This window comes from Balaenoptera physalus (assembly GCF_965194825.1).
Source record: "Balaenoptera physalus genome assembly, chromosome: 7".
Classification (NCBI taxonomy): Eukaryota; Metazoa; Chordata; class Mammalia; order Artiodactyla; family Balaenopteridae; genus Balaenoptera; species Balaenoptera physalus.
Genome location: NC_138886.1, coordinates 36,340,771 through 36,361,778, shown reverse-complemented (window position 1 = coordinate 36,361,778; position 21,008 = coordinate 36,340,771). Strand labels below are relative to the sequence as shown.

The following is a 21,008-nucleotide window of genomic DNA, read 5'->3' as shown; positions in this document are numbered from 1 at the left end:
TCTTCAATAAAGGGTGTTGGGAAAACTAGCCTGCCACATGCAAAAGAATGAAATTGGACCACTGTCTTACAAAATACACAAAAATTAACTCAAAATGGGTTAAAGACTTGACCTGAAACTGTAAAACCCCTAGAAGAAAACATAGGGACTAAGCTCCTTAACATTGGTCTTGAGATGATTTTTTTGGGAGTTGACACCAAAAGAAAAGGCAACAAAAGCAAAGATAAACAAGCAGCACTACATCAAGCTGAGAAGCTTCTGCAAAGGAAAGGAAGCCATCAACAAAATGAAAAGGCAGGGACTTCCCTGGTGGCACAGTGGTTAAGAATCTGCCTGCCAGTGCAGGGGACATGGGTTCGAGCCCTGGTCCAGGAAGATCCCATATGCCATGGAGCAACTAAGCCCGTGCGTCACAACTACTGAGCCTGCACTCTAGAGCCTGCGAGCCACAACTACTGAGCCCGCGTGCCACAACTACTGCAGCCCATGTGCCTGGAGCCTGTGCTCTGCAACAAAGAGAAGCCACCGCAATGAGAAGCCTGCACACTGCAACAAAGAGTAGCCCCTGCTCATCGCAACTAGAGAAAGCTTGCACACAGCAACGAAGACCCAACGCAGCCAAAAAATAAATAAATTTAAAAAAAAAGTGTTAAAAAAACAAAATGAAAAGGCAACCTATGGAATGAGAGAAAATATTTGCAAACCACATATCTGTGGTAATACCCCAAATACACAAGAAAGTTATACAATTCAATAGCAAAAAACTCCCAAATAACCCCATTTAAAAATGGGCAAAAGGGGGACTTCCCTGGTGCTCCAGTGGCTAAGACTCTGCGCTCCCAGTGCAGGGGGCCTGGGTTCGATCCCCAATCAGGGAATTAGATCCCACATGCCACAACTAAGAGTTCGCATGCCGCAACTAAAGATCCCATGTGTGGCAACGAAGATCCTGCGTGCCACAGCTAAGACCCAGTACAGCCAAATAAATAAATAAATAAATATTTTTTAAAAAATGGGCAAAGGACTTGAATAGACATTTCTCCAAAGAAGACATACAAATGGCCAACAAATATATGAGAAGGTGCACAACATCACTAATCATCAGGGAAATGCAAATCAAAACCACAGTGAGATATCATCTCACACCTGTTGGAATGGCTCTTATGAAAAAGACAAGAGATGAATGCTGGTGAAGATATGGAGAAAAGGGAACCCTTTTGCACTATTAGTGGGAATGAAAATTGTTACATCCATTATGGAAAACAGTATGGAGGCTGGTATACAAACTGTCAGAGATAAGATGAATAAGCCCTGAGGATCTAATATGTGACATGGTGACTATACTGATAATACTGTTTTGTATAATTGCAATTTGCTGGAAGAGTAAGAACTTGTGTTCTCACCAAAAAAAAAAACAACACCGGTAAATATATGAAGTGATGGATGTGTTTATTAGTTCAATGGTAGGAGTACTTTCACAATGTAGACATATACAAATCATCATGTGCACATTTAAAATACCTTACAATTTTATTTGTTAATTATACCTCAATAAAGCAGAGAAAAAAGAACAAGGCCTGGCATCAAGTAGGCACTTGATGTTAAATAAATGGTTATACTCAGGGATGAAGTGACAAGGGCTTGGGCTAATTGAAAAAAGGGTTCAGATGTAAAAAATATTATGAAGAAGCACCTTCAGAACTTGGAGAGAAGACCTAGGCACGGCTGAATTAAATAACTTAGCAACATTAAATGCATACAAGGCAAGAATGCAAGAAATGTCATAAAAATCACATGACCATCATCAGATAAAAAGCATAGGCAACAGTATGTCCATACAGAGGAGAGGGCATCACTTCAGTGTGGACAGGAAAGGCTCCTGCTGGGCCTCAAAGGATGGCTGAAGCAGGGATATGCTTCCTGTTAGGGTGGTGGTATAAGGCTAAGCCAGACAGAAACTCCTGGAGCCAAGGGTTTACATGGGACTGTCCCTGTGGTGGCCTAGAGACCCCTGGCTGCCAGGGGGGGGAGGCCAGGTTTCCACCCTCTAGTCCTTCAGATCAGAACTAAAGATCTGTCTGTTTTGTATTTATAACAACCAGCCAGGGCTTTCCTGGTGGCGCAGTGGTTAAGAATCCGCCTGCCAATGCAGGGGACACGGGTTTGAGCCCTGGTCTGGGAAGATCCCACATGCCACGGAGCAACAAAGCCCGTGCGCCACAACTACTGAGCCTGTGCTCTAGAGCCTGTGAGCCAAACTACTGAGCCCATGTGCCACAACTACTGAAGCCCGCACGCCTAGAGCCCCCAAAACAAGAGAAGCCACCGCAATGAGAAGCCCGTGCACCACAACAAAGAGTAGCCCCCGCTCACCACAACTAGAGAAAGCTCGCGCACAGCAACAAAGACCCAACGCAGCCAAAAATAAAAAAATAAAAAAATTAAAATAAATAAATAAAATAAGTTTAAAAAAATAAAATAAAATAACAATCAACCATAATGTATAGGTTATGTATAAATTGCTTTCTGATACAAGCTACCTTCTTTTTAAAAGTGTTTCTAGAAAAAATAAAAATGCAACACAAGAACATGGCTTTAAGACCTTCTTAAAAGAGAATTGAATCCCATGATTGTGAGCTGAGATTGGTTTCATCCCCATAGTGCCAGGACACACACATACCTTCATATTCAAGGAGCATTTGGTGAATGGGTGAATAGATGCACGAATGGCCCTGAGGTGGCCGTCTGGATCCCTCAGTGGACTAGAGCAGGGTGACAAGGGTGTTGATGGGGGCCAGGTGAGCCATCCAGAAAGAGGTCTAATGAACAGGTTTTTAAATCTGAGGCAAAGAGAGCAGAAGCAGACGTCTGCCTTTGTGGGTCCGGCTTTGTTCAGCCTCAGAGCTCTGTGTGCGGGAGATAGTGTGACCTTTATTTCCCCTGTGTCCGGTCAAAGAGGCTTTCTGATTGATGTTTGCAGTACACGGAGACAATAAACATAGGCAAGTCTGGCCTCTGGAGGGAGAGGTTTGGGGTTGGATCCTTTTCTCCAGTTTTGGCAGTGCCGACGATGGGGGAAGCATTATTTTTAAATCTTTGCCAAATGACATTTTGAAACCCGCACATGTTGGGGTGCGCCAAGCCAGAGCCTTTGAAGAACAGACAGGCAAGGCCACGGGAGCGCTTGGCTGCCCAAGGTGCACTGGCAGCTTGAAAATCCCCCTATCACAGGCCCCGCTCTTTGTTTAGATGAACACTTTCTACAGCCAGAGGGAGGCAGGGACAGGCATTGCTCTTCTGGGGGGAAGAGCCCCAGGCCTAGTGGGAAGAACATTATTTTGGACACTGACAGATCTGGGTTTGGAGTCTGACACTCATGGAAAGCCTGGGGAAGTTATACATAATTCCTGCCTCTTGCCAAGTCAATCTTAATCGGAAAATGTAACATTTAGCCCTGCATGAATAGCACTTAGAAGAGGCCAAAGGAGGCGAGAGAGAGAGAGAGAGAGAGAGAGGTGAGAATAAAGGGGGAGCCAGGCTGCAAGACCCAGGCCAGCTCTACCAGGCAAAGAGCCCACTGCACAAGCCTTGACCTGGGGACTCACAGTCGGAGGCCCACAGATAGAACCAAGAGGGTCTGTTTTTCCTTAGCAAGGAAAAAATTACACCCTGATTTTCATTAACCTCTAACTGCAATTTACATTGCCCTTCAGTTAAGCATGTGGGTAACAAACCATGTGTTTCAGAGAACCTGTGACTTTATCACAACTAGAATCACAGATGCTTTCACCATCATACTCTGGTTGTCCCAGAGACCCTGAAATATCACTTACATCTATCACTTTTTCTAAAGCACAGCCGTAATTAGACCTATTGCTAGATCATGTCATTTAATGCATTAGTAAACTAGCATTTTTTCCACATCACAAATTTGTTTATATTCTAATAACTACATTTCCATATGCTCGGTTCCCTCTATAGCCCTTTGTGCTTATTTTACGTTAGAATCAGCAATGTGAGACGAGGTCCATAGGCTTCACTGGCCTGCCAGAGGGGTGAGTCAGAGCACACGGAAAGGTTAAGAGCCCAGAACAGCAGCCAGCAAAGGGGAGGTTCTGAAAACACAAGATATATGTTGAGTTCCGTTTCAACATCCTTTTCAGAAGACACAAAGCCCTTTGCTGCTCATGTCTTTTGCCCTCAAAAGTTGATTGAAGGCCAACTGAGAACAGGATGGAGATGTTGGGAGCAGAATGGGTGGAGGGCCCCAGAGACATACAGAAAGGGAAGATCATGGCCGATACACCCCACTGCCGTCCCCCAACACGCTGTATGGCCGAATCCAAGCTCATAAGTTAGAGCTGAACCAGCAGAGGCTCAGAGCCCGTAGCCTTTGGGTACCCCTCACAGCACAGCAGCAGCTGGCTGCTCACAGACTCAGTAGCTGTCTGCTCAAAACTCCCAGGCTGCTTCTAACACCTGCCCAGCCTACTGAAAAACTTCCAGACCTCAAACATCTTTTCCTTAAGAAGGTTGACATGAACTTTATGGTCTTTGTTTGATGAGTCTATTGCTATTTGATCACTGAGTGTATGAGCCAAAGCTCAATACTAAACACCCACTTGAACTTTGCAGCTTCCGTGTTTCATTAAGAAAGCTATTGTAGAGTCTGGCCATGTGTCAAGGACACGTTGACTCTGGGGCCACCCCATTTACCCGAGTCGGTCCTGGAGGAGGGAAGGGTGTGGCCATGAGCCAACAGGGAGGGACGTGGACCAGAAGGGAGAGGCTCTGCTGGCAGCTGGCAGCCCTGCCTCTCACTCCCTGCTTGACCTCGGGTGACTCTCGTCCCAGGGTGCCTCGGTTTCCCCGTCAGAAGGTTAACCATGGTTGAAGATCAGTGGAAGAGGAAGAGGGAGGAGGGGCAAGGGGGCAGGTGGGTGGGGTTCTGGGAAGCCAGGCTCACACGGGGAGAACCGAGGGAGCAGTGAGGTCTGGCAGGTGGCGGAGTCCCAGCCAGAGACAGACAGGACTCTCAAGGTGCTGGTGTCCCCACCGGTGGCTGGTCATGAGCACAGACCTGTTCCCAGTGCTGGCTGAAAGCCCCCTCCTCGGTGTGGGCAGCCAGAGAAAAGAGGAGTTCTCTGGGCCTGACACCTGCCGCCCCACAGCAGAGATCAGACTGGCCAGCTGCCGTCCTACCCAACTAGTCAAGAGTTCTGCATTTAAATGAGAGAGAAGAGGGATGCAAAGCTGGTCTTTCTGGTAGCTTTCTTTAATTCATTCATTCATTCATTCAGTGTTATCTCTGGATATTTTTCTGCTTCTAAAAATAAAACATGCTTATTGTAAAAAAATTCAACATAATGAAAATCTGAAATCACTGGAAATAATGTTTCTCAGTACTACCCCTTGAGCAAACCATTTATCGTTATGTGTTCATTGTATGTACTTTTTAAAAATTCCTTTATTTTCTCCTTTTTTGGTAACATAAACATGTTTATTTCGGGCAATATAGAAGTATTTGGAATAAAACATCAGAGTTTCTTTCCACACCTTTTGACCCCTAATTCCACTCCCCTCTGCAGATAGAGTTGCTGCTAATGTTCAGGGTTCTTTCTATCCTTCTAGAAATTCAAATGCAGGGAGCTCACTCTCAAGCTTGCTGTCCAGCACCGTCAGTGGTAAGGCAGCTCGTGCCAGTGCAGCCCTGCCCAGCCTCTCCACGCAGCCCTGCTACACTACACTTCTCAGCTAGGCATCAGACCCTGTCCCCTCTGCCCCCCAAAGTCCAGAGGGCACATGTAAGCCCTCTAGTCGTTCCCTGAAGGCTCCTCTCACATTACTTCAGGTAAAGGGGAAGCATCTCTCCCTCCCTGTGGGGAGTGTGGGGAGAGGGGACAGGAAGCCTCCGCACTCCAGTAACTCTCCAGCCCTCTGTCCCTTGTGGGCTGGATGGGGTGAGCATTAATGCCAGCAAGGCTGGTTTCAGGACATCTTAGCATGTCCTGCATATGTGGTCTGGCTCCTCTCTTGGGATGCAGGGGAATTAAGCCTCTATCATGTACTCTCAGCCTTTGGGGTCTCAGCTGAAACAGAGACAGAAAGAGGGTATGTGTGTGTATGTGTACGTATGCTTACGAGCTACCGCAGGCAGGCTTTTAATTTAGCTGCTGATTCTTCTAAACAGTTGTCATTTTGGCCTCCCCAGACCATCCCACCAGTCCTGGAATAGGTCCCCCTGCCCTGCTTCTCAAACTGGGAGAAGCTTAGCACTGGACATACCCAATGTATGCCACGGGGTTTATGAGAGCATCTCATTTATGTAAAAGTTTTGGTGGAAAAGGTGATGTAACATAATTATTCAGTATTTAATACAAGAGGGATAAATTGGGAGACATCAAGAACATTTCTCCTTTGCAGTTAGCTGCTTAGGACTTTGGTGCCAGACCTCCAGGAGATGCACAATTATTCTCCTGTGTCCCGAGAGATGTTCTCCTATGTCGTTCTCCTATGCCTCTCGGGACATCTTGAAATGTGCTGCTTCCAAGAAGGCCCCTGCTGATCCCTGCCTCCCAGTAGTCACACCTTTGAGTAGTCCCTTCCCACACTGTGCCAGGGCTGGTCTGTGTGACCAATAGAATATGGCAAAAGAGATGTCATGTCACTTCCAAGATTAGGTTATAAGGTTACCAGGTTATGAAAGACCTGAGTTCTCTTTCTTGGATCATTTGCTTTGGGGGAAGCAAGCTACCATGTGAAGCAGCCCTATGGAGAGGCCATAAGTGAGGGGCTGAGGGCTGCCACAACCATATAAATGAGCTTGGATGCAGACCCTTCAGCCCCAGTTGAGTCTCCAGAGACTGCCGCCCCAGATGACAGTTTAATCACATCTTCATTCACACCTTGAAGTGTGAATCACTTCAATCACACCTTGAGCCAGAACCAGCTAAGCCGCTGCTGGATTCCTGAGCCTCAGAAACTGTGTGACATAATACATGTTTATTATTTTAACCTGTTAAGCTTTGGAATAATTTGTTATGCAGTAAAAAACTAATGCCCTGCCTTATAACACAGTTTCTTTTATAAAACAGCTTGACTACAGGTTGTCTTTCTCTTGATCTCTCTCACTCTTAGCCTTTCTGGCTATTAAAAATTTATGCTGAAGTAAACATGGCAGGCATGGGCCTCCATATGCAACTATTTCTGGACCCCTATGTGGTTTTAACACAAGGTCAGAAATTCAGGATTACTGCTGCTGACAACTGCAATTTGAGAGGGCTAACTTCTGGAAGGATGACCTGATCAACAGCCCAGGCCTTTCAACTTGAGCACCTCTCTTCTTTCTGAGTTGCCAAGGGGACATCCAATCTGCGGCTCAGGAGAGACGCAAATCTGATCATTACTGACATATGAGTAATAGCTAAATCCAGGTGATCAGAGGAATTTCCTTGGGGTAAAAACTTTGGTTGAGAACTCTGATGTTCGGGGAGAAATTTGAATAAATTGTCTTTCATCTCAAATACTAGTGCTGCTTCTGTTTAAACACTGGCACTGTTCATGGTGATCTTTTTGAAATCATGAACCCCAGAAGATGTTTGCATGGTTCTATCAGTTATGATCCTATTTTGCCAGTTACAGAAAAGCCAAATTGAACAGGGGCTTTGCTGGCTCACATGGCCAGAAGTCAGATGAGAGTGAACTTTGGTCCCATTTCTTTCCAAATCTCCTTTGCCTTCACGGGGTCAGCTTCATCCTGAGGCTAATTCCTGTAGGATAATTCTGGGTAGCCAGAAGGGACACATACATCCATGTTTACATCCAGGGGGACAGAGGGCATTTCTGAACCAACATTCCAAGTAAGAGCTGGAGATTCACCATAACTTGCCCCTCAAAGCCCTGACTGTGCCCAGAGGAATGGAATGTCCTCACTGGCTTTAACTACCCAGGGCCCACCTGGAGCCAGGACTGAAGTCCATTTCCTCCGGAGAACGTGTGCTGCATGGGGAGGGTGGTGGGGACTTTAAGGAAAAATGAGGGAATGGTAGGTAATGAAAAATATCCTTTAGACAAGCATCTAGATCTGCCATCCTAAGAACATAGTGCAGAGAAAGATGCTGCCTCTTCAGTTTCAGAAGACACTCAATGCTCTAGTCCTCTTTTAGGGGGAAAAAGAACTGATTTTTCATCCAATTCTGGGTTTCAACCACCCATCACCAATATGTGAATGACTCTGGAGTCTTCTCTCCAGATCTTTGCGGGGCCTTTGGTCTCTTAGGGAAGGAGTCGATGGGAAAGTCATCAGTCACGAGCCTGCTGTGTGGGTGGTACTATCGTCAGCACTTTCCCTTGCACTACATTATCTGATTTAGTTCCTTTGATACTGTGAAGAACCTTATTATTCTCAGTTGATAGATGAGGAAATGATGCCCAAAGAGGTTAAGCAAATTACCCATGGGCACAGAGCTAATTAGTGGCACATTTCCAGGACTGATTAGGATTCTCAGTGAGTTGGCGTGGACTTAGCCGAGTCAAAACCCCGGACATTTGTCGTAAGGATGCAAGGGTATCTCGTGGAGCCTGAGGGCTGAGACACAGGTGGGAAAAGAACCAGACACTGAAAAGCCATCAAGATTCTATTCTTTTGTCTCCGCTCATTTCTGTGTTTCTGCTTCATTCTTCTCTCCTCCGGCAGACATGTTCTCTGCTTCTCCAGGCCTTGAGGCAGGAGAAGAGGCCAGTAAGTCACTGTCCTTTTCTTCCTCCCCAAATCCTAGGAAGGCACACCCCCTGATACAGAGGGTGAATGACGTTATCTGAAATGGCCGCTTCCCTGGTCTCCCTTTGGATGGGTGTCAGCTAAGTAAGGCCATGGTGAGCTGAGCAGATACCCCAGAAGCACTATTTTCTCTGCAGACCAGCAAAAGGGATCACACCTTCCAGCTAGCGGGTTGCTGAGAAAGGAGCTTGGAACCCACAAGTTCTGCTGGTTGCCTACTTTTTCTCTCCGTGGGCATTTGGTCCAAGCAACCCCTGTCATTGTTTATTGTGCAATTCACAAAGTGGACTGAGAGCCCGTGATGAAATAGTCACTTGGGACCTCAGAGTTCTCTGCCACGTTGTGTCATGAAGAAATTCTGGGGCATTTCTTCCAGCATGGCCTTTGGTTCCAGGTTGGGTTTGGGTGGTGGATTCCCGGAAAGGATCATAACACTCCAGCCCCTGGGGGGCAAGCAAGGCCCTCTCTGGAGAATCGGCCCTGCTGGACCCTGGGTGGTCAAAGAACTGATGGCATCTGTGTTCGGTGCCCAGGCCAGGGCTTGCTCCTGATAGGGGTCTACTAGTGAGTGAGGCCAGTATGAGGGGCGAGGCTCTCACCTGCCTGAGTTAATGTTGACCTGAACCAATTCACCCCACATGCGAACCCAGAAAGTGCGGTTCTCTCCGAACTGGGAGAGTCACTGACAGCTGGGGCAGCCTCTCCCTGGCGTGTTTGAGTAAAGGAGTGTCTGTTTATCTTCCACTATTCTGAGCCACTAGGAGCCTGGCCCAGGTCAGCATGCTCCAGTTCATGAGGAAGGGAGGGTTGGTCCCCCACCTCTCGGCCAGCCCTGAGGAGATTCCCTCCTGAGGCCTCTGAAGTCAGCCTTGTCTTCTTAGCTGACACAATTAAATGCTTCCAAATCCCAATGGCCCAGGCTTCTCTCCAGAGCTCCAGACCTGGTCATCCAGTTGCCCATTGGACATCTGCCCTTGCGTGTGCACCTCACCGGGAGTCTAAAAGGCCAGGCCCCCATCCTTCACACTCTCCTCTCCCATCCTCACTTTTGTCAAAACTGCTCCTAGTGCAGATTCATCCCTTGGGTGATTGTTCCCACCAGCCAGCTAACCATTCAAGTTGGGGAGCCATTCTCCATTCCTTCACTCAGGAAACATTTCTTGAACCTTTACCCTGTGCCAGATTCTGTGCTAGGCCCTAGAGGTAAAGACATGCCTCAGTGCAGACTCAAGATGCTCACAGGCTAGCGAACAAACCCCACAAGTACTGACAACACCCTGGGGAAGAGAAATGGCTCATCCCAGGCTGTTACAGAAGGAGTTAAAGCATCTGACCTGACTTACAGTACCAGGAAAGATCTTCTGGTGATACCTGAGTTGAGTCATGCGAGGAGAGAGCAAGGGAGGAAGAGGCCTTCAGGGCAGAGGGGTCTGCCTGAGAAAATATAGAGAAAGAAAGAATACGATGTGTCTGGGGAACCTTCAGCAGATTGATACTGTTAGAGGGTAAATTACAAGGCAAAGGGGTCTTGAGCATTGAGGCTGGGACCACAGTCAGCAGCAGACCAAAGGGGGGCTTTTGTTGGAGAGGGGCTCCTGCTGTAAGCTTGGATTGTGTCCTGCAGGCAATGAGAGCCTTTTAAGGGTCTGAGGCTATGCGTGGGGGTGGGGGTGAAGGGAGCCAGATTAATACTTTGAAGGACTCATTTTGGAGGCTGTGGAGAGGTCTGAATATGAGGGGGTGGGGTGCAGAGCTGGAAGCAAGAGCTTGTAAAGGCAGATGATGGAACCTGAACTAGGGGGCTGTGGAGGAAGGGGAGGAGACAAAGGGGAGACTGATTAGATGTCACAGAGGCACAAGATGGATGAGTCAGCGACGACTTCCCTGTTTCTGGCTGGGTTATTTGGGTGGGTGGTGGGGTCAGCAATGGAAACAGAGAATGCAGGAGGAGAAACAAGTTTGGGGGAAATTTGATGAGTTCACATTTGGATGCACTGAGTTTGAGTGCCTGTGGGCTGTTCAGAACGGGGAGGGGGAAGTTCAGGAGGAAATGTTCAGTAGGCAGAAACTCTGGAGAGAAGCTGGGACCGGAGATGTGAATCTCTGGGTCATGAGGACTGATCAGTTGAATCAGTAGGACAGGATGCGGTCACTCAAGAGAAAGGGTGCGGAATGAGAAAACCAGAGGGTGAGGGACACGTCCTAGGGAGCCCTGATATTAAAGCAGCAGGCCAAAGAAACTCAGAGAGACAGGAGACAGAAGAAACTCAGGAGAGAAACAGGAAGATGGGAGTGAGAAGAGGACCGTAACAGCCAAAGGCACTTAAAGAAAGGAGTCTTTTAGCTGTAGTGATCCTGTACTATTCTGGGAAACAGATTTTTTTAATGTATGATTTCTGTAAATAAAAGCAACATTAAAACAGATTTTGGATGTTTATAACCACATCAGTCCTGACCTGTACATTAAAAGCCTTTTATTTGGAACCTGGTTTTGTACAACAGTGCCCCCTGGTGTAGATGTCATGCTTAAATACTTACCTTTTATTAGCATGGAGGCAATATCCTGGAAATATTGTTGCCGCTCTCACACTTTCTTTTTTAACTTAAAAAGAAAATTCAAAACACAGATGTTTTGGGATGGGGAAGCGTTTAATTTGGGGAGCTTAAGTTTTATGTGATGCAACATTGGGGGTATTGATGTACCTGGTATGGCTCATTTAATATGACAAAAATTTGGAGTTCCCTGGCGGTGGTCCAGCAGTTAGGTGGGCCCTGGTTCAATCCCTGGTCAGGGAACTAAGATCCTGCAAGCCATATGGCAAAAAAAAAAAAAAAAAGATAAAAATTCATTTGCCCACGTTCATTGTATAGCTGTGCTTCTACCAAAGGGTCACAGAGCGGGACCTACAATTTATTTTTAAAATAAAGTTCATAAAATGATATATAAAGAAAACTGGACAAATTGTAAGCATAGATTACAATTAATTTCTCAAACAGAACCACTGTGTAAAGAAGCACATAGATTAACAAACAGAAAATTCCTAACAGCCCAGATGCCCCTCGTGCCCTCTGCTCCTTTCAGTCACTACCACTGCTGCCAAGGATAACCACTGTCATGCCTTCTCATGGCATAGATCCATTTTGCTTGATTCTGAAATTTCAATAATTGGAATGATCAGTATGTATTCTTTTGTGTCTTATTCAATATATTCGTTGAGATTCATCCATGTTGCTCTGTGTATTTGTACTTTATTCTCTCTGCTGTTTTAAAAACCATTGCAAAAATCAACCATAATTTATCAATTCAGTAGTTGGTAAAAATTTGGGTTATTTCCAGTTTGGGGCTATTAGAGTCTGCTATGAACATTCTTGTACGTACTTTTTGTGTATGCATTTCTGTTTGGTATATACCTAGGAGAGAAATTACTGGGTTATAGGATATGCTTAGCTTTAGTAGATACTATCAAGCAGTTTTCTAACTCGGTTGTCCCAACTTATATTCTCATCAACAGTGTATGAGAATTCCCTTTGCTTCATGTCCTCACCAACACATGGTATTGTTAATCTTCTTAATTATAGACATTCTGATGGGTATTGTGTTGTTTTTTTGAAAAACAGCTTTATTGAGATATAATTCACATACAATTCACCCATTTAAAGTGTACAATTCAATGGCTTTCAATATATTCACAGAATTGTGCACCCATCACAACTTCAGAATACTTTCATTACCCCAAGAAGAAACCCATACTCCTTGTCTGTCACCCCCAACCCTCCTAGGTCAGCCTAGTCAACTGCTAATCTACTTTCTGCGTCTACAGATTTGCCTTTAACATTTCACATAAATGGAATCATACCATATGTGGCCTTTCATCTGGCTTCTTTCACTTACCATAATGTTTTCAAGATTCAACAGATTTTGATTCAACAAAGGAACCCTCATGGATCAAATCGTACACCTGGGACATAGAATGCAGGCTTGTTCCTATTTATTCATCCCCCTTTAAAAAAAAAATTGCTAACTGTTCACTTACCTGATGGTACATTTCATATTGAACTCTCACAGTTAATTTCATGGATATACTAGGAAGCTGTGCTACTCTGAATCAATTTGTGAGAGCATGACTGAGGTTTATCTTTGGCTGCAAGAATGAACTGAAGATAAAGGAAGGAGCCCCTTCAACACTTTCCAAGTCAAAATTATTTTGGTCATGCTTTATAAGAAATTCTGGGGGACTTCCCTGGTAGCGCAGTGGTTAAGAATCTGCCTGCCAATGCAGGGGACACGGGTTCGAGCCCTGGTCCGGGAAAATCCCACATGCCGCGGAACAACTAAGCCCGTGCGCCACAACTACTGAGCCTGTGCTCTAGAGCCCGTGAGCCACAACTACTGAGCCCACCTGCCACAACTACTGAAGCCCACGCGCCTAGAGCCCGTGCTCCGCAACAAGAGAAGCCACCGCAATAAGAAGCCCACGTACCGCAACGAAGAGTAGCCCCCACGCACCACAACTAGAGAAAGCCCACGCGCAGCAACAAAGACCGAACGCAGCCAAAAATAAAATAAATAAATAATAAGTTGTAAAAAAAATAAAAGAAATTCTGGAATTTTGAGTTCATTCATTGAAACAGATTCAAAAAAGTTACTGAGATTGGACAAACCTGGCTTTCCCTTGGAGGTACCCCTATAGCTGACTTCTATGTAGAGGTGTGGGGACTTAAAATTCAGTTGAAGACACACAGAGATGCAGGGGAGACGTGAAGACCCATGTACAGACAGGCAGAGACTGGAGTTTTGTGTCTACAGGCCAAAGAACTCCAAGGAGAAAGAAGCATGAAAGATTCTCACTTGGAGCCTCCAGGGAAAAACAAGGCTGCCAACACCGATTTTGAACTTCTGGCCCAAAAGCTGAGAGATTAAATTTGTTCTAAGTCACCAAATTTGTGGAAATTTGTTACAGCAGTCATAGGAAACTAATACATTAAGACCTCCTGATTCTGAAGCTGCCTTGCCTAAGCTGGTGCTTAATAAAAACTTGTGTAGCATAGTCTGTTCATAGGAGACTCCTTAGGAAGGACTTGGATCTCTCCTTATTTTGTGGGAAACAGAAATTGATTGACCTTGAACTATTTCCTTTCTGATTTGCCTCCCCAACTAAAATTTAGTAGCTTGGATTAGATAGAGGATCCAAGTTTCTTTTAGATATTCTGGAATTAGAGTAAACGCAATCTATGTTTCTCCTCACTGATATCAAAACTGGGGCATTCTGAGCCTGAATCACCATAGATTGAGATAACATTTTTTCTTGGCAAGGCTGGCTTTGTTTTGGTAATGGAGTCAAGGTTATTGTTCTCTGATTTAGCTGAAGTCCAGTATGAACATATCCAAAAGCAGAAGGGGAGAAAAAGAACCAACTAAAACATGTGGATACCATATTGCTTGCACTGACTACAGAAATGTCTATTATTACCAGGATTACGTTGGCACTGTCAGAAACCTACTTGGCACATGTTTGGAGAACTCTTCTTTATTAAAAGATAATAACTACCAAGAAGGCTGGATAATATAAAGCTTATTCTCATCTAAACCTGAAAGTACTGTGGTAGTGAGAAGAGGGAGGCTGCTTTAGAATCTCTTAAGTTTACTATTAAGGGAGGGCTGTGGGGAAGGGATTCTAACACTGAAAGGGAGGCTAAGAAGGCAGCTGGTGAACACCTTTCCTGTATACCTGGCTGGGTACTGGCAGAGTGCTGGGTGTGGGCTGTAGGTCCTTCTATTAACCAGCCGCTATACTTTGTTTCCATGTGTAGACCAAGAACCAGAGGTTTGAAGGGAATGTGGGTTCCTTCCTCCTGAGTAATTCTCTTCCTCTTTGTAGTGAGAAAACATCCATACTGATTCTGCAGCACATTTCCAAAATATGACATTCAGTATCCCTGGCTGTCACTATGTTCATTTTTTTTTTCTTCAATCTTTCTTATTCCTGCATCTCCTGCCAGTTTGGGAGGCAAGAGATAACCACATGAAAAAGGTTAAGAGCATGTGCACTGTAAAGCAATCTCAGTTGGGATCCACCCCACCCTCTCCGTGTGGGTTCAAAGTTTCTTATTCTCTTCAGAATGCCCAATTTTCTGATTGGCAAGTTAATCTTTTAAATAGGTATGAATCCTGAAGGTGCTATAAGCAAATGTTTGATTTGGGAACTTACTGACAAACAAGAAACTTTGTTCTTGAATGCTAGCCAGGGAAGCTATATATGATGTTCACAGGAACTAAGTCTGATTTTTACGTATTTATGTATTGAATATAGCAACGAGTTACATTCAACTCTACAAAGAGTAAAATATTTCTAATCATACTGTAGTTTATTAAGGCATGCAATGAAAACGTTAAGAAGCCTTGGGATATCAAGAGTAACCTTCAATTATTTGGAAACCAGATAACCTGGCATCTAGACCTGTCCTGTCCAACATGGTAGCCACCATCCACATGTGGCTATTTTAGCATTTGAAATGTAGCTAAATTGAGATGTACTGTAAATGTAATTTATACACTGGATTCAAAGACTTGGTACAAGAAAATACAAATTATCTCAATAATCTTTTATACTGACTACATATTGAAATATTTTGGGTATGCTAGGTTGAATACATTTTTTAAAAACTTAACTGTTTCTTTTTACTTTTTAACATAGCCACTAAAATTTTAAGAAGTACGTACGTGGCTAATTACACTTCTATTGGACATCCTTGTCTATACAGTTCATTAGTCTGAAGCACACAAGAGACCTGAAACACTTGATAGTGATCTGACCACATTCGAAAGAATTTTATCCTGTGGTGCAAATCAGATCTTGTGATCTAGTAAGTTAACTGTAGCCAGTGATGTTTAATTGGCACATTTGAGGATTAGTATTATCAAAATGTAGTTAGAATAAGACTAAAAAGACTTGTAAAGGGGGAAATAAACTGGCAAAGATGAAGTCCTGATGAAGAGTAGTTTAAGGACCTCTATTTATTGTTAACAGAAAATCTGTGGAGTCCAGTGGCTTTCTAGGACAGCTCTCTTCCAGACAGTGGCTCAGGACCCAGGGCTGCCATCAACATGGCAGAGGAAAAGAGAGCTAGCTTTTAAATGCTCCCCCATGGCCTAAGCTTACAGTCCTTTGGTCAGACCCAGCTGCACGGGCCTCGCTGCCTTATTGTAGGAAGGGGGATGGGAGAGAGTGCATAGGTACTGACTGGGCAGTGAATGCTTCTGCAGTAAGACAGTACAAGTTTTGAGTCATTCAAAGTCCAACACAAACACTCACTCTTTCAAGTATGCTGGAAAAATGAGGGAAACAATCAGGACTTAGTCCCTTTTCTGAATGCTTCTGTCAAGGGAGTACTGGAGCCAGTCTGAGGGTATCACCTTAAGCCAAAGGATTGCTTCCTGGAAGAGTGAGGAGAATTGGGATCTATTAGCCTCATATTTTCTGGTATTTTACTTCTACTTTCAGCATATATATAGACTGCTTTACTTTCTTCCATTTTTAGTCGAAGGAAAGCAATTACACAAACATGTATGGAAAATGATAAGCAGAGGCTCCTCTTTCCATATTATATTGACAAGTCAGACATAAGCTACTATAGCTAATGTGAACAAATCTGCCCAATTATCTTTTTTTTTTGGTTTCCATAGTTTATTTTTTTTAACATCTTTATTGGAGCATAATTGCTTTACAATGTGTGTTAGTTTCTGCTTTATAACAAAGTGAATCAGCTATACATATACATATATCCCTGTATCTCCTCCCTCTTGCATCTCCCCCAATTATCTTTTATACTCTTATTTCCTACATCTTATAGTTGACATACACAGAAAGAAACCTAGCTACCCACTTATGTAACCTTACTGTTCAATAAGCTTATACACCATGTGTGCGCCTACACTCAAGCTATCCTCTTGGCCTTTGTAAAGATATAAATATGTACCGTATGAGTTATAATGCAAGTTGCTTTTATGTTTCTAAGTTGTTTATACACAAACACAGAAACAAAAATCTGAATTACTGCCTAAAAGTTAAATCTCCCTGCTAGTAGCTCAAGAGCTCTATCTTCCTGTGGGAATCCCTCTCTACACCCCTCCCTCCAAACATACACAACCCCTACCCTTCCCTAACACAGTAACACCAAACACAACTGAATGTTTTAAGTGTACATCATACATTTATTACCAACAACCCTCTCAACTCCAAAATTGGGCACAGGGATTAAAAATAAAAATTCATTGCACTACTTAGTAAAGCATTACTAGTAACTTTCATAAAAAATGTACAAACTTTGTTAAAAATTTATCAAGCCTTCAAATGATTTGGTTACAGATATTTATAATACGTACATTTAAAACTATATGTTAACTGATACAATGGAGTATGATTTGAGGAAATGACTCAGCAAATGATTCCAAAGATACACCCCTGTAAGCTTTCATAATCTGAAAGAAACAGCAAAATGAGGTAACCAAATGTACCAACAGGGGGAAAATAGCTTTCTAACAGGCCTAAAGATATCTGTGAAAAATATTCTCATAAGTGAGTTGGTAGATCTCTTTCAAAATGTTATAAGAGGCCCAAATATAAGAATCTTAACAAATCACATTTCAGAGAGTGTATAAAATCTAAATATGCTTTCACGTTTTCCAGATTTTGCTCAAAAAAATTCAGGACAGAAAATCCTAATGAGATCTTGATACCTGGAGGCCTTGTTTTTTGTTTTGTTCTGTTTGGGGAAGAGGGGGCGCTAAAAACAAACAAACAAAGATGGTATTTCATGCATAGAAAAACAAAAAACACAGCAGAGTTAAGGTGGTAAAGCCAAAATTGTTTTAGGAGGAAAGAGGAAGAAGGCAACAAACCAACATCTGCCTGCTATCTGGTGCATCACCCAAGGTGTCAACAGCTGGGTATGAATCAACTGTTCTTTCTTTTCTGCTAGCCACAAAGTTGCTCACTGTGGCTAGTCTAAGCTGGTTCAGAACACATGCATGTATGCTCCTAATATGCACTAACCACTTAATAAGCAAGTCTGCACACATCCTTAAGAGCCCCATGCAAGGAAGACATTCCCAAAGACAGATCAGTCACGAGAGTGCAACAATTAATTCAGGATTTTACCAAAATAGACCCTGCTGCCTCCTAAATTGCCAACAACCTCTCAAAATTTTAATGGAAAAGGGGTATTAAGAATTCATCAGAGGGAGGGAAGAAAGAGCTACTTTTCCTAGTCATTAGTACAATGTGCCTTGTTAATTAGGTATCTATATAAATTAGAAAAAGTGCTTTACTTGCATGCTTCAATAAAATGAATACTGAGTGTAGTAGTGTTATGTTAGATCTGTACAGATATAAATTTTTTGCAGCTATATAAAAGAGTCTATGTATAAGATGGGCTTTTGCCATTTTAAACATGATTTCTTAATTAAAAAAAATAAAGATTAAACTATACGTGATTTGTAATGTAGCGGATTATTACGCCAATAATTTTGGTCTTTAACACACTTTATTCATCAGGAACAGGTGGAGGATATTCTAATGATTTAAAAGTAACGTGCATTTTACCACTGTTTAGATGTATTTCTGATGCACTGACAAATACAGGGGCAAACAGAAGGTACACAAAATCCTACTTGTATGACTAGATAGAGGCAACAGTGTCTGGAAAAGGGCAAAATTGTGCTTCTGTGTGAATTGACTTTACTGAACTCTAAGCTGTGATGAGCTTATAGAGTCTTCAAGGGAAGGCAAGTAGCACGGCAGTAACAAGTAGTTAACACTGAGTAGAAAACGGACACAGAGCCAACTGAAAGCAGAGTGAGGCTGGCAGCAAGTCATTACAGTCCCGACTGGAGTTATGCAGCTTGTGCTACTGCAAACAGAGCAAGGACATCAACTGCAGGAAGAGGCAACGTTGACCACACTAGAAGAATGAGAGAGGAATCCAAACATTGCTGGAAAAATGATTTTAAACAATCTGAATTATGCTCAATGAACCTATTAAAAAAACCCACACAGCTATGTATTATTTTCAGATCAACTAAATGAAGGTCAATTCCTGTTTTACATCATTATTTTTTATACAAAAATCAAATCTTCATTTATACTGCAAGTATTCTGGACACCTGTTAAATTAATCTTTTTCTCATTCAAACAAAAATTAAAAAGAAAAGCAATAAAACATCAAAGCACATCAGGTCTAAAGAACTTGAGCTGTCACAGCACTTGATCCATCCTGGAAATGAGGATTTCGATGAGAAGCACATTTACTGAGGGGAAAAGAACTAGACAACTTTCAGAACTGGAGCTTGGCAGAACAGAAATATAGTTTTCTTAAAACAATTTAGTTGCCTATGGGAGCTTGAACAAAGAACATATCAGAAGTCAAGCTGAGTTAACAGATTTTGTTCTGGTGGAAGTAGAGGAGGTGAGACTTCATGGGACCAGTGGTATTCTTAGAAATATATTACTCAAATATCTTCAGAATAGACTACAAATCTAAACATTAAAAAAAAAAAAAAACCAAACACAAGTACTTCCGGTAAGAAGCTTACTGGAAAGGTAAAGGAAAAACAAGAGAGTATCAACATTCAAATCATTGATTGAAATGCTAATATTGCTAATTGATGATGTATATGATATTGCACCTTCTTTTTGGAAACAGCAAGTTGGAGATTTAAAAATTTCTTTTTCACAACAGAATCAAAATATCAGGTTCATGGAGTGAGAATCTGTTACACTTTTTTCCTTAAGTGACCCACTTGGGATCACCAACGAAGAGAAGGTGACAGCTGCCTGAAGCAAAGGAAGAAGGCTTTTCTCATTCCATTCATTGGGAGGGAAGGGGATGGAGTATTCAATGCTTATAATTGATGCACCCTTAGCAATCAGTGTGCAACAGCAAACACAAGGGAAAAAACCAGTGTACAGTACTAGTGCTGTTTAAATAACACACCAGATTATACATTGCAGCATAATTAAAACTACACACACATTCTTGGTACATGCTGGTATATAGGATCTCATACACACTTGAGCTACCATGCCCTCACACAAGTAGTTTCACACATTCTCTCTCACACACACACAGATACATTTATCACCAACAGTCATACGCTGCATTCATTTCCACTCACAGTTTCTGAAGGCTCTATATAAGGTAGATTGCTATATCATCTGGAGCTACCACTTTTTATAAAAGCACATGCTAAAAGATCACGTCCACTGTAATCTTGCAGCAACACTCGGAATGATCACACAAAAACCAGGGAATGTTAGTGCACACACAAAATTAAGCTAAAGAAAAAGTCTTTGGAGTTCCAATCACACGGTTAGTATAACAATCCCATAATTGTGAAGACTAATTGTAAGCTTTTATAGTTGATTAAGTCACACAGTGCAAAGAAAGGTCCATTGACCCTTTTGGTAAAGGGAGGGCTGGAAGCCACACAGATTAAGTTCAATGGATAGTCCATATATACATGTGATGAGGAACACCCAAATTAAATTTGTGCTCTTAGGTTGGTCATTCTGAATCCCGATGCACTTCTGAAGCATCAGCTCGGCAGATTGGGCAAGTACGATTTGCCTAAAACACAGAAGAGAAAACTTGTTTGAATTCTGGCTTATAACAGTGAAACATATTAAAAGCAATAGAACTATTTTTACTTTCCACATAGTTTTTACATTCTTTGTTTCTTTAAGAAGGTACAAAGCAATCATTTAATCTTTTAAAATATACTCCACAAACCTCAAAAACAATAATAGCCTATGAATAATTTTTTAATAGGTCCGTGTCAACATACAGACAAAACTACCCATCACCAGTTTAGACAAATTTAATAACTGGCTTAAAACTCCATCTCAACAAATGGCACTACCATTGGCTGTGCTGCTAAAATGAGAAACATAAGCAACACCTGCTCTCTTACATTCTACGAAGCATTTTTCATCAAATACTCTCATTTCTACATTATGATAGCTCTCAAATCAAGTACTCTTCTTTTCATCCAACTTCTACTGTTTCTTTTCCATCTGGCCCAGAACATCCTTATTTCATCTCTCTGTCTCTCAGAAATTATCTCCTCTATTCCATTCTCCAAACTGTGGCCGTGATCTTTCTAAAACATATCCTCTCACACGTTTTCAGGATCAAGTCCAAACTCCCGCACACTTCACAGTGACTTTGCAAT

General features: G+C 42.8%; 2 protein-coding genes across 12 annotated transcripts in view; one reads left to right on the top strand and one right to left on the bottom strand.

The window, feature by feature from the left end:
• The window catches only part of CCIN (calicin), a 399,321-nt gene that overhangs the window by 123,093 nt on the left and 255,220 nt on the right, over positions 1-21,008 (top strand). The window lies entirely within an intron of this gene.
• RNF38 (ring finger protein 38) overlaps positions 16,969-21,008 on the bottom strand; it is a 123,593-nt gene continuing 119,553 nt past the window's right edge. For all 11 annotated transcript variants that reach the window (XM_082468656.1, XM_082468659.1, XM_082468660.1 and 8 more), the window contains one exon: positions 16,969-20,404. In XM_082468656.1, the coding sequence (XP_082324782.1) occupies positions 20,342-20,404 (63 nt within the window). In that variant the 3' untranslated portion in view covers positions 16,969-20,341. The remainder of the gene's footprint in view (positions 20,405-21,008) is intronic.